The sequence below is a fragment of the Tachysurus vachellii genome, chromosome 20, assembly GCF_030014155.1.
Source record: "Tachysurus vachellii isolate PV-2020 chromosome 20, HZAU_Pvac_v1, whole genome shotgun sequence".
Taxonomy (NCBI): domain Eukaryota; kingdom Metazoa; phylum Chordata; class Actinopteri; order Siluriformes; family Bagridae; genus Tachysurus; species Tachysurus vachellii.
In genome coordinates this window covers 778,745-790,438 of record NC_083479.1, presented here as the reverse complement: position 1 = coordinate 790,438, position 11,694 = coordinate 778,745, and the positions used below count along the sequence as shown (strand labels likewise).

Genomic DNA, 11,694 nt, shown 5'->3' with positions numbered 1-11,694 from the left:
TGTAAAAATATGTTCTACTAGGAATGTTTTATAATGTATTTGACCATTTGGGTTCATGTTGTCTTTTTCTGTCCTCCCACACTGGACAGAGATAGTTTATCTTCTCCATCCCTCCCTAACACTAAGTTGTTCATGGAAGAATGTGGCAGCTGTAATGGAAGCATCATTCATCTGGAACTGACACTGAGTTTTGTTCATTTACATTTTTGCAGAATTTTGCAGTTTTTTTTTCACTTAGATTTTATCACTAAACAGAAATCAGGAAAATCATCTGGACAGCATCATCTGAAGCCAAGGTTTGCTTTTCTTCTCAGCTTTGAAAACTGTACATTCATCATTGTTTTGGTTCTCGTCTTCATCCTCCTCCTCCTCCTCGTCCCCTCCCCTCCTCACTCTGCCCCTGAATCAGTTCTGTCTCAGTGTCCAAACTGCCGTCTATCTACTGCGGAGTGAACAGAAGACCAAGAGAGGGAAAGGAGGATATCTTGTTCAGAGGAAGGAAAGAGTGACACAGGAAGAGAGAGAGAGAGAGAGAGAGAAAGAGAGAGAAGGAGAGAGAGAGTGAGAGAGAGAGAGAGAGAGAGAGAGAGAGAGAGAGAGAGAGAACCCCTTTTCTCTGGTTTTGACTCTGACATCGTGACATTGCTGGAGCACCAACAGCTAATGACATAAGCTTAGAAAATTTGAGATTTTTAATAATCAGGATAAAAAGAAAAGGACTTTTTCTCATCAATTTCCAAGACAGAAGTGAAGGGAGCTGCTCACCAACACCGGGACTAAAAAATAACCACCTGGGGAACATTTGGCAGATTTTGGAGACGATACAAGTTCGTTGTAAAGTGAGTAAACAGGGGAAGGTTCATCACTACCATCTGCATGTGTTAAGACTTTACTGGGTTTTTACTGCCACACTGTTGGTGTTAAAACATCATCAAAACATCTTCCATGTTATTATTTCTGTCATTGCTGCTCCGACTAATAAAAATAAAAGGAGGGATTTGTTAGGGTGCTAAAAATATGTTACAAATCAGAACTGGAAAAGATTGTGATCCAATTTGTTTGTTAAAATTTAGCATCAATAAAATATTATTATTATTATTATTATTATTATTATTATTATTATTATTATGAGCTAGTGGTAATCGTCTTTTAAACTCTCTTTAACTGGAGATTTTAAACCGGGGAATTGATCATATCAGAACTAACACTGGCGAAGTGATGTCAGTGTTTATGGAGGAATTTTACAGCTGGGCTCAGGCCCAAAACTGGTGCATGTAAAAAAAAACAAAAACAAAAAAAAAACACGCCTTTTTCCTAGAAAGACGGATCTCACTGTTCTTTGGACCAGATGAGAAATAGGTGCAAAAGGCGACAACCATAGAGGGCAAGAACTCGTAATTCTCCACTGAATTATCCACTGAATCCAAGCATTAATTCTCAAAATTCTCCAAAAATGATACAAATGATTCATATTTTCTTCTAAAAAAGTAACTTTAGGGGAACCTTTAATAACTCACTGAGCCTAGAAAGAACCCTTCAGGAACCCTTTTATCTACAGCTAAAGGTTCAGCTAAACTTCTCAGTTCAAGACATAGGGGAGAAATGTGTAGTACAAAAACCCTGTGTGTGTTGTGTAGTACAACACACACAGGGTTTTTGTACTACACAACATACACAGGGTTTTGTACTACACAACATACACAGGGTTTTGTACTACACAACATACACAGGGTTTTTGTACTACACAACATACACAGGGTTTTGTACTACACAACACACACAGGGTTTTTGTACTACACAACATACACAGGGTTTTGTACTACACAACATACACAGGGTTTTGTACTACACAACATACACAGGGTTTTGTACTACACAACACACACAGGGTTTTGTACTACACAACATACACAGGGTTTTGTACTACACAACACACACAGGGTTTTTGTACTACACAACATACACAGGGTTTTGTACTACACAACATACACAGGGTTTTGTACTACACAACACACACAGGGTTTTGTACTACACAACACACACAGGGTTTTGTACTACACAACACACACAGGGTTTTGTACTACACAACACACACAGGGTTTTGTACTACACAACACACACAGGTTTTTGTACTACACAACACACACAGGGTTTTGTACTACACAACACACACAGGGTTTTGTACTACACAACACACACAGGGTTTTGTACTACACAACACACACAGGGTTTTGTACTACACAACACACACAGGGTTTTTGTACTACACAACATACACAGGGTTTTGTACTACACAACATACACAGGGTTTTGTACTACACAACATACACAGGGTTTTGTACTACACAACATACACAGGGTTTTGTACTACACAACATACACAGGGTTTTGTACTACACAACAAACACAGGGTTTTGTACTACACAACACACACAGGGTTTTGTACTACACAACACACACAGGGTTTTGTACTACACAACATACACAGGGTTTTGTACTACACAACATACACAAGTTCAGGGAACTCCAGGCTTTACGATGAGGGACCTGAGGACCCTAAAGACGTGTCTATAACTGTAGGGATTCATGTGTTTAAGTTTTTTAGTGGTGCTGCATTTGCACTTTGCTGTAGGCTCAGGCTCGCTCGATCAGGGTCAGGAGGTTATCCGGATTTATTTGTCCTAGCGTGAGCAGGAAGCTGTGTGTTTGAGGAGATGTCCTGCTCGTGGAGATATTCGTAGTCGGTTCCGCACACATGCTTTCCTCTGGGCTCGGTTCCTGCCTCATTGTTTTGTGCTTTTCTTATTTCTCTTAGTTCCTGTTTCCTCCTGTTCACAGTCACTCAATTATCTCTGTTTACCTTCCACACTCCGTGCCATGGAGTTCTGAGAAGGAAAAAAAAGCCATACGTTTTTCAGTACAAGGTCTTTAAGTATCTGAGACATCGGAGTCGTTACAGTATTGTTTTTTATTTTCACTTGTGATTCAGGATGAGTTTGTCTCGCAACGGGACACTGGAAAGGACGCCGTCTCAACAGTTCGGCTCTGATGCAGATGACTCCGAGTCGACTCGTCTGCATCCCGCGAGTTCCGTATCATCGCCGGTGGTTGACCCTGTGACCCCAGCAGCAGTGGTTCCTCCTCCGTACTCGTCGTCCAGCGCTTCGGCCGAGCCCCTGGAGCTCAGAGCCTCACTGGACTGCTGGGCGTGTTCGGTTCTGGTCACAGCGCAGAACCTCATCATTGCCGCTGTGAACGCGGCGCTCGCCGCTGTTGTGTTCGGGATCATCCTCACTCCGGCACTCACCATGGTCGTGTTCGGCTTCCTCTGCCATTCGAAGGTGAGATGATGTGATGGAAACTTATTTAAAAAGAACTCAAATCATTTGGTTCAGATGACTAATGAAAGTCTCACATGATGATTCATGATGGTTGTTTTTTAAATTCTTGACTCGTGCTTTCTGTGATTTGTTAAGATAGTCCATGTATCCTGACGGACATAAGATGGTTTTTCTTCCGTCTCCTCATCCAGGTTCAGCCCCATGGTACCTCGAGTTATTGCTCAGACCTGCTGAACGACGCGTCCTGTGTAGCTCTGCTGGTGGTGGGGTTCCTGTTGTTGGTTCCCCTGCTGGTGTTGGCTCTAGCTGCGTACTGTAGATTGGCGCGTCACCTACAGCTCGGTCTCTGCTTCATCCCTTACAGCCGCGCCGTCTACAAGAACCTCCCTGTGTCTCAGCACCCGGGGCTGCGGGGCTGCTGCGGCCAGGAGGGGACGCCGGAGAGGGACGCCAAAGCCAGCGTGTGGGTGTGAGGACGTACAGGACGCTCTGCAGGGTTGTGGGCTAAAACTCTGATGAAGATTTAATAATCCAGTGATCTAGTTTTTTTTTTTCATTTGTATAACGGTTAGAAACAATCACAGCAGACAAATCCACCGATTTCTGACCTTTATAATTACACAAGTACCAAAATTCTTTCAAGAAATGTTTTATTTTATTTCCTGATGTTATTTTTGAGGACTGAACATCGATTCCAGTGGCGTTGCATGATCCTGATAACTTTATCATACTTTCCTGTCTGTTTTTTTTTATACTATGTTTATTTTTAATAATAAACCTAAAGGCAGAAAGTCTCACAAAAAGGTCAGAAGTTTCCTCGTTTCAAACAGCAATGACTCATTTCCAGGCAGATGCTCCACAGAATATCAACGTAGTCGTTGATACGGTGAAGTAATGAAAGGAGTCTCCAGTGTCAGCACTTTGTCCCGCTCAGAGGTAAGATCTCGCACATCTTCAGGACAGAGGAGATTGCGCTTCTTTGCGGTTTCTCTGCTACACGTCAAGCTGAGGTGTTTTTTTTTTTTTGGATGAACTTCGAGACAGAGTCAAGTGTGATATAAAACCTTTATTTAATGACATCATAAATTAGGAATATATTGTATGACATCTTCAAGTGTATAAAGTGAATAAGGTGAAATGTTCCTCTAAATCGTTACTGGTTAAGTTCGACCTCAGACCTTTCCTGTGTTACAGTACGGCCTTCGATGCGCCCTCGTCCACGTCCCCGTATCACTTAGAAATGTCCACTTACACCTTAGCTGTCTAATTAGTGCAATAATCAGTTATGGGTAAATTTAAAAGAAAGAAAGAAAGAAGAAGAAGAAGAAGAAGAAGAAGAAGAAGAAGAAGAAGAATGAGAAGAAGAAGAGAATAGCAAACCAAATGTTAGATTTCTTTTAATTGAGTTGTTTTTCCTTTTAACTGTATGTGAGGGGCTTGAATGGAGCTGTGAGATACAGATTGTTCTACAGATTCCTTCATGTTGCTCATGTTCATGTTGTTTTTAGCCTCAGAGTTCAGCATGGCTGTTTGTTGAGGCTGGTGAGGATTTTGTGGTGCTGCTCTTTATATAAGGCTGTGAAGCTGCCAGGAGGCAGAAGACCACGCCCATCTTCATCCACCTGACCCATCAGAATGAAGTTCTGACCTGAAACAGAAAAAAAAGGTGACGGATGAAAAACCATGAAGGAAGTGAAGGAATTGAGTCACATTGATTGTTGCCAGATTTTTTTATTTTACTTGTTCCTCATTTCTAGCATTTTCTATTTCATGTTTGTTCGTTCTGCATCAAATATAATTATCTGATAAATTTAACTTCTGCTCTACACTTTTTTTTTTTACCTCTGCGGAGTACGGGACACGTCTTGCACATGAGCACCAGTTTAACAGTCATGGTCTCTCCAGCCTGAGTGATGGTCAGTCCTCCATCTTTATAAGCCTTTATGATGGAGACGGTGGCCAGCAGGCGGCCCTGAGATGCCACAGAGAGCATCGTCACGGTCCCCGTGATCACTACAGTGATGGTGAGACAAAAATGGGGGTGGGGGGGTTATTTCACATACAGTGATGCCTGCGATCAGGATCTGTGACGACGAACAACACACTCACCAAAATCACTGCTGCAGAAATTGCTCTTTATGCTGCCTTCTCTCTTACACGCATCAGGACACAGAGGGTTCAGGCCTGGAATTCACACGAGATGAATAACGTCACAAAACACTTGAAATTATTAAATAATATTTCTTATAAGGATGTAAATGTTTGCTGTGAAACAGTGGCACCATGGCAACATGAAGACTCTACGTTATTGTAATGCATAGCAAACATCGCTGCCCTGCTTCACTGTACAACGTAATGTGCGTGCGTTCTCATACTGAACCCTGATTGGATCTTAGTTAAAGCTTGATTCATGATGCTGTACTACTTTTATGTTACTCCTCTCTGACCTGGACGTGCCGGATCGGGCCGACCCGATTCTGGTCTGCGATCCAGAGGCCTGGTGGGCTGGTTATGATTGGGTGGTGGGCGTCTGCGTGGCTTGGAGGTAGTGGTTGTGGTAGCCGGTGCCTCTGTGGTCTTCGCGGTGACGGGTTTGCGTGTCGGGGCAGGGGGTAACGAGTGCACGCGGGATCCTGGCTGGGCAGAATAACCTCTCGGGACACTGGAATACGAGGCAATGAAGCCATCAGAGGTTTCGCTCTGATCAGACACGAACTGGACCAGGAGAATGTTAGAGTTGGTCACTATGGGCCTGGAGATGGAGGAAGAGGAGAAAGAAAAAGAACTCAAAATGAAATATAACGTTATAAGTGAACTTTTTATTTAACACTTGCTCCAGTTACATACGTATGATGCATTAATATATTCACATCAACCACACCACCACCAGAGGGCAACCTGCACCAAGCTTTACATCTTCTTTTGTCATTTCCATTTCCTGTCTCTTGTCTATAAAATCCACATGGAAGCTCAGAGAGTTTGTGGAAGTCTTACAAGGTGTCATGCTGTGACGTCATGAGCTGTGCTGATCTGCTCCAGCTGACTAAAGTAAAGCATGAACATTTTCTAGAGTCTTTCTTTCTTTATTATATTTAGTGTAAGACAGTTTTAGGAACCCGGAACTTTACAAAGAAGAACCCTTTTTCATGGTGTAGCTAATAAAGCCGTACTCACTCGGGAACTTTGTCCCCACAGTATTTTCCGATCTGTCTCAAGGTGTCTATCTCTCCTCCGTTATAAAACGCCACATAATCGAAGCGGCAGTAGGTGTCACGCTCCACGTCGAACTTATCGAACTTCACCTCTATCAACTGAAAACACCAGAATCAATCAGTGCACAGCTCATTGGGGCAGATTAGACTTTCAAACAGAAGACTGTAGTGTGCAGGAGCCATGCAGAACGTTTTGGATTTGAAGCCCTCACCTTGTCTGGTTCCACGGTGATGAGCCATGAGCAGGTGATGCCTAATGGGTAGTTTTTCTCAGGCCAGTTTGGTGTTGTGATGGTACCTTGTGGTTTTGTCAGCTTTCCACCACAGGTCTGTTCTTCTGAAAGTCAGATGACAACTTGATTATATACAGAAAACTGTAGTAACATATAACCAAATACCCAAACATCATACTACTCAGGTACAGTAGGTCCCCTCCCATATGCTCAGGAATCTTCTGTTTAAACCAAAAAAACATCCTCAGTTCTAGTTAATTACTGAATTTTGGTGATGAATACCATTTAGATCTGTTTTTGTCCCAGTAAAGTGGGCGAGGAAGCCCCGCCCCCCGGTTCCCGAGTCCGACTCCATTTGCAGCATCATGGTGTTGGAGGTGGAGATTAGCGTTCCCGGGCGAAACGTCCCACAGAAACGACCCAACTTCTGCACCATGTTGGAGTGACCGTTATACACTTCCAAAAAATCGTATCTGCACAAAGTGTCGGCCTCCAGGTCAAAAATCCTGAAGGAGAGCGAGACCACGTTGCCTTCTGGGACCTGAGAGAGATCGACACGTTTAGTAATAATGACAGTTCTAATAATCAGGATGCATTAATATACAGACCTTCTTTATGCAAACTTTTGAAGCAACACTTCCAAATTTCTCACATGTTCAGTGCAGCACTTTATACTAAAGGTCTTTATTCTCTAATATTTGTCTTTATTTTTAGAAATTTGCCGACATTTAAGAGGAAAACGTTTCTGACTCATTCACACGTCCACTGATCCTCTGCGTCTCTCCATCATGAGCTGCTCTACGCTTAGTGTTTAAATCTCACACTTCCACCCAGTTGCTGAGTCGCAGTAACGATGTTCTCACAGCTTTATTACTCGAACAGTGAGTTTATGGTGTTTTTGACTCTCCATGTGGAAGGAAATTGAGTTGCACTAAAACACTCAGAGAAATAAAGAGGAAAAAATAATCTGTATTTGTCTTAGACTTTGTTGAATAAAAAAGTTGAACACAGAAGAAAGTTGTGATAAAAAGGACATGAATTTGCACGCACAGTGATGTACCACGTGCACTTGCTGTTTGGTTTGTAGTATGAAGGAAAGTCCTCACTGGCTATGAAGCCTGAGTCTCCATCCAGAGTTCCTCCGCATTTAAACACCCTCCTGTGAGAGAGACAGAAATACTTGACTTAAACATGAACAAGTTGCTCTGACCAACATAAACACAATGACTCCAGTGAACACGGTGTTCAGAGATGGACGTGTCCTCCTGAAGCATGCATGCTCTTCATGGGTCTGAACTCAGCACATACTGCACACTCCTCGCTTTATTCGCAGCACCTGTTGTACAGTTTGTGGCCGTGTTACCATGTCATCTCGACCTGTACCTAGAACTCGAAACGTTAACCAAAACCAAGCCATAACTGAAGTGATGTAAAGCAAAAACCCAGCTAAAGACTCCAACGTGCCACTGTTTAATGCTGGGGTTTAGACTGAAGTCGCTGCAGTGAAAGATAAATTGTATAAAGTCCTAGAACTACATGTTGTATTGGAGCCCTGAGAGTTTTACAGCAGGAACTTTTCATTTGGATGAAAATGACAGACAGACAGGCAGACAGACAAGCAGACAGATAGATTGATAGACAGGCAGGCAGACAGGCAGACAGAAAGGCAGGCAGACAGACAGACAGATAGATAGACAGATAGATAGACAGGCAGGCAGACAGACAGACAGGCAGACAGACAGACAGATAGATAGATAGACAGACAGGGAGACAGACAAACAGAAATGGACAGAGGGACAGGCAGACAGATAGACAGACAGGGACAGACAGACAGACATACAGAAAGAGACAGACAGAAAGAAAGGGACAGAGGGACAGACAGGCAGACAGAAAGGGACAGAGGGACAGGCAGACAGACAGATAGACAGGCAGACAGACAGATAGATAGACAGACAGGGACAGACAGACAGACATACAGAAAGAGACAGAGGGACAGACAGGCAGACAGAAAGGAACAGAGGGACAGGCAGACAGACAGACAGGGACAGAGGGACAGACAGACAGACAGACAGACAGAAAAACAGACAGGATGATTATGAAAAAGAGCCAATAATTGATTAATTAAATGATTATTGTAGTGATTCCAGCAGACCAACAGCAGACAGAATCTTCAGTTCTCTAACTTTGGTGTACAGTTATACAGGATGTGAAGGTCATACATTTTAGATGCTTTTGTCATCTTCAGCTTTTCAACGTCGTGATCATTTCTCTATTGCCTCAGACTGTCTGGACCCTGCTGGATTTCTGCTGAAGCATTTAACTAGGAGTCATTTCTGCTTTTATCTGATTATTCTGGGACCTTTTACAGATTCATGAATGATGAAGAAATAAAACCAGTTCTCTTTGCTGGAGTTGGGATTTCTGGCTGTACAGTGAGCAGATTCCCAAAACGTTTTCCAGCATGACTGCCAATGGGATTGCTCAATTTAGGAAAGTAACACACACACACACACACACACACACACACACACACACACACACACACACACACACAGATACACACACTGAAGCAAAGGCTTTTCATGCACACGTACAGCCACTTCTAATCTGAACACACACACACACACACACACACACACACACACATTATTGGTCTGTTTTAATCTAATTAATTCAATAATTTATTAGAAATAATTAATCATTTATTCACTAAATCATTTTAGATTTGTGATTATTCTTCTATAGTAATTGTGATGTCATCATTTCTATTACTATATAAATCAGGATCTCAGATAAAGTTTTATAAACCACTCTGACCAAGAGAACTCTGAGTGAGTTTGAGTTGGAGTCCATACACACACACACACACACACACACACACACACACACATTACCTGGTATTGTTAGTTGTCTGGCTATGAGCCCATCCAAAAACCAGCAGCAGAAAAAAGCCTAAAGAAGACATGGTCCGGCTCAGATGCTTCATTTTTCCTCAAAAAGACAGAGTGAAGAGAAGAAGTGAAGGAAGGAGCTGAGTGGAGGAGGAGGAAAAAGAGTAGGAGTGAGGAGGGGCGAGGAGAAGATCGGACAGGAGAGAAGTGTGTGAGCCCATGCACTAATGGGGGGAACCAAACCGAAGGGGGTTGGCTTTAATCAGCTCCAGATGTTGTTCTGGATCTCAGTCACCTTTTACTGAACATTCCAGAAAGAGAGAAAGAGAGAGAGAGAGAGAGAGAGAGAGAGAGAGAGAGAGATCTGTACAAACATAAATAAACATTGCAGTGTACAGCATGTAGCCTGGTTTCTGCTTCATCTGCTGATCATATGTGTTGATGATTGGAGTCATGAGGTCACTATGTTACTCACGTCACACGGGTTTCATGCAGATTAGACGCAGGAGAACGTGCTTTAGGTTGCCAGATTACAGCCCACAGGAAGTCGAGTGTCAAGCAGATTTAAGAGCTGATGTTAACGTCTCATGATTAGGAGAAACGTCCATATTTTCTGCTCACTCAGCCAATGTGATTGTATTGCGGTTGCCAGATCTGCTCTTGTAGTGTAGAGATTAAAGATTTAGGTTTTTAAGACGTGTCTGACTCTGAAGATTATCATTTCACGTAGTTATCTGACTCTATGTTAATATTTCAGTTTATTTTCTACACAATAAATGTTTAGTTAACATGCTGGACAATGAATTTCTTGGTGTTTAATGAGGTAATATGTTGGAGTTCCTTTGCAAGCTCAGCAGATTACTAGAAGAAAAGTGAAAGAATAACCCAAAGCCAGCTATGTAGTAAAAATCAGGTGTAATAATCAGAGACAACAGAAAAGTTCATCAACATCCGTAATTTTATAGACAAAGCCTTTGTACAGATAAGCAGATAATCTGGTTGCCAGATTTCCGTTCTCTGGTCCACAGATTTGTGCTCGATGGGTTTCAGTTAACTGTCCTGGAGTCACAAAGACACTTCTACTGTCCTTGGAAATCCTCCCTGCTTATTGTGTGCCATGGTTGCCAGATTAGCCTTTTTCACCACTCAGTCTTATCCAGAGTGACTTACATTTTTTTATTTCAGTTTATACACCGGAGCAATTGAGGGTTAAGGGCCTTACTCAGGGGCCCTGTAGTGGCAACTGGGTGGACCTGGGATTCGAACCAGTGACCTTCCGATCAGTACTTGAAAACCTGGACCACAGCTACCACATCCCACATCATATCGTCTAGTGATGGATCATAAAGGCATTAAACATCATCCAAACTCTCCTTAAACTCTATACAGCTCATCCAGCGTCTTTGTAAGTCGTTTGCCAGGTATTAGAATTCTGGTCTTCTCTGTCTGTGCAGGTTTAAGACAAAGTCTATACATGTCTGTGTATTATTCATCTTATTAGCATAGTTTTGCATATTTGGATCACAGTGTCCTGTGGGAAGATTTATTAACTTCAGTGAACATTCTGGTTTTATGGACACATCACTGTTTATTTTTGCATATTTCTATACACACACGCCTGGCTTTAGAAGGACATATTTACTAGATTTAGGGAGACAGACTCGTGTTTTCTGTGATGCTTCCCTTTATTTACACAGAAAGCTCCTGGACTTTTATGACACAGTAAACTAATAAAGTGGAGTCTTTACTGCTCTCTCCTCCACAGCTTGTTTACTGTGTTTAGGTTGCCAGAATTTCGATTTCTGCTCCTTCCTTCAGTGTAGGAGTCATGAGTTGAAAAAGTTCCCTAAAAGAAATTTCCTAAAAAACAGCCCTGATTGGTTGCCAGATATAACAATTTTGTTTTACTCCATCCCTTATTTTCCATGCTGCATATTTGGATTGTTTGTGTTTCGGTTGCCAGATTTCACTTTTATGGCCTGTTCCACTGTGTCATTTTGAGTCACATATTAGTTAA

The 11,694-nt window shown here is 42.3% G+C and overlaps 2 protein-coding genes across 3 annotated transcripts; one reads left to right on the top strand and one right to left on the bottom strand.

Annotated features, from left to right (window-relative positions):
* Window positions 1-430: 430 nt before the first annotated feature.
* Window positions 431-4,284, top strand: tmem88a (transmembrane protein 88 a). The gene is made up of 3 exons (XM_060895621.1): window positions 431-839; window positions 2,990-3,341; window positions 3,533-4,284. Exons 2-3 carry the CDS (start codon window positions 2,991-2,993, stop codon window positions 3,812-3,814), a joined length of 633 nt encoding a protein of 210 aa, XP_060751604.1. The 5' UTR covers window positions 431-839; window position 2,990; the 3' UTR covers window positions 3,815-4,284.
* A 103-nt stretch (window positions 4,285-4,387) lies between these two features.
* On the bottom strand, window positions 4,388-9,852 carry pcolcea (procollagen C-endopeptidase enhancer a). 2 transcript variants are annotated; one of them, XM_060895620.1, is made up of 9 exons: window positions 9,681-9,852; window positions 7,837-7,945; window positions 7,069-7,327; window positions 6,766-6,887; window positions 6,516-6,652; window positions 5,789-6,093; window positions 5,451-5,525; window positions 5,184-5,354; window positions 4,388-4,989 (listed from the first exon to the last, which is right to left on the bottom strand). In XM_060895620.1, the coding sequence occupies exons 1-9, from the start codon at window positions 9,770-9,772 to the stop codon at window positions 4,859-4,861; spliced, it is 1,401 nt and encodes a 466-aa protein (XP_060751603.1). In that variant the 5' UTR covers window positions 9,773-9,852; the 3' UTR covers window positions 4,388-4,858. The 2 variants fall into 2 exon arrangements, with proteins under 2 accessions (XP_060751603.1, XP_060751602.1); XM_060895619.1 differs by having other exon boundaries at window positions 6,766-6,890; window positions 9,681-9,851.
* Window positions 9,853-11,694: the final 1,842 nt, after the last annotated feature.

Bases quoted from the DNA above. Each gene is read 5' to 3' on its own strand.
- tmem88a (XM_060895621.1), top strand. From the start codon at position 2,991: ATGAGTTTGTCTCGCAACGGGACACTGGAAAGGACGCCGTCTCAACAG. The intron at 3,342-3,532 runs GTGAGATGATGT...CTCCTCATCCAG, and splicing joins GCTTCCTCTGCCATTCGAAG to GTTCAGCCCCATGGTACCTC.
- pcolcea (XM_060895619.1), bottom strand. From the start codon at position 9,772: ATGAAGCATCTGAGCCGGACCATGTCTTCTTTAGGCTTTTTTCTGCTG. The intron at 6,653-6,765 runs GTGAGGGCTTCA...TGGTGTTTTCAG, and splicing joins TCACCGTGGAACCAGACAAG to TTGATAGAGGTGAAGTTCGA. The intron at 5,355-5,450 runs GTGAGTGTGTTG...CCATCACTGTAG, and splicing joins TTTCTGCAGCAGTGATTTTG to TGATCACGGGGACCGTGACG.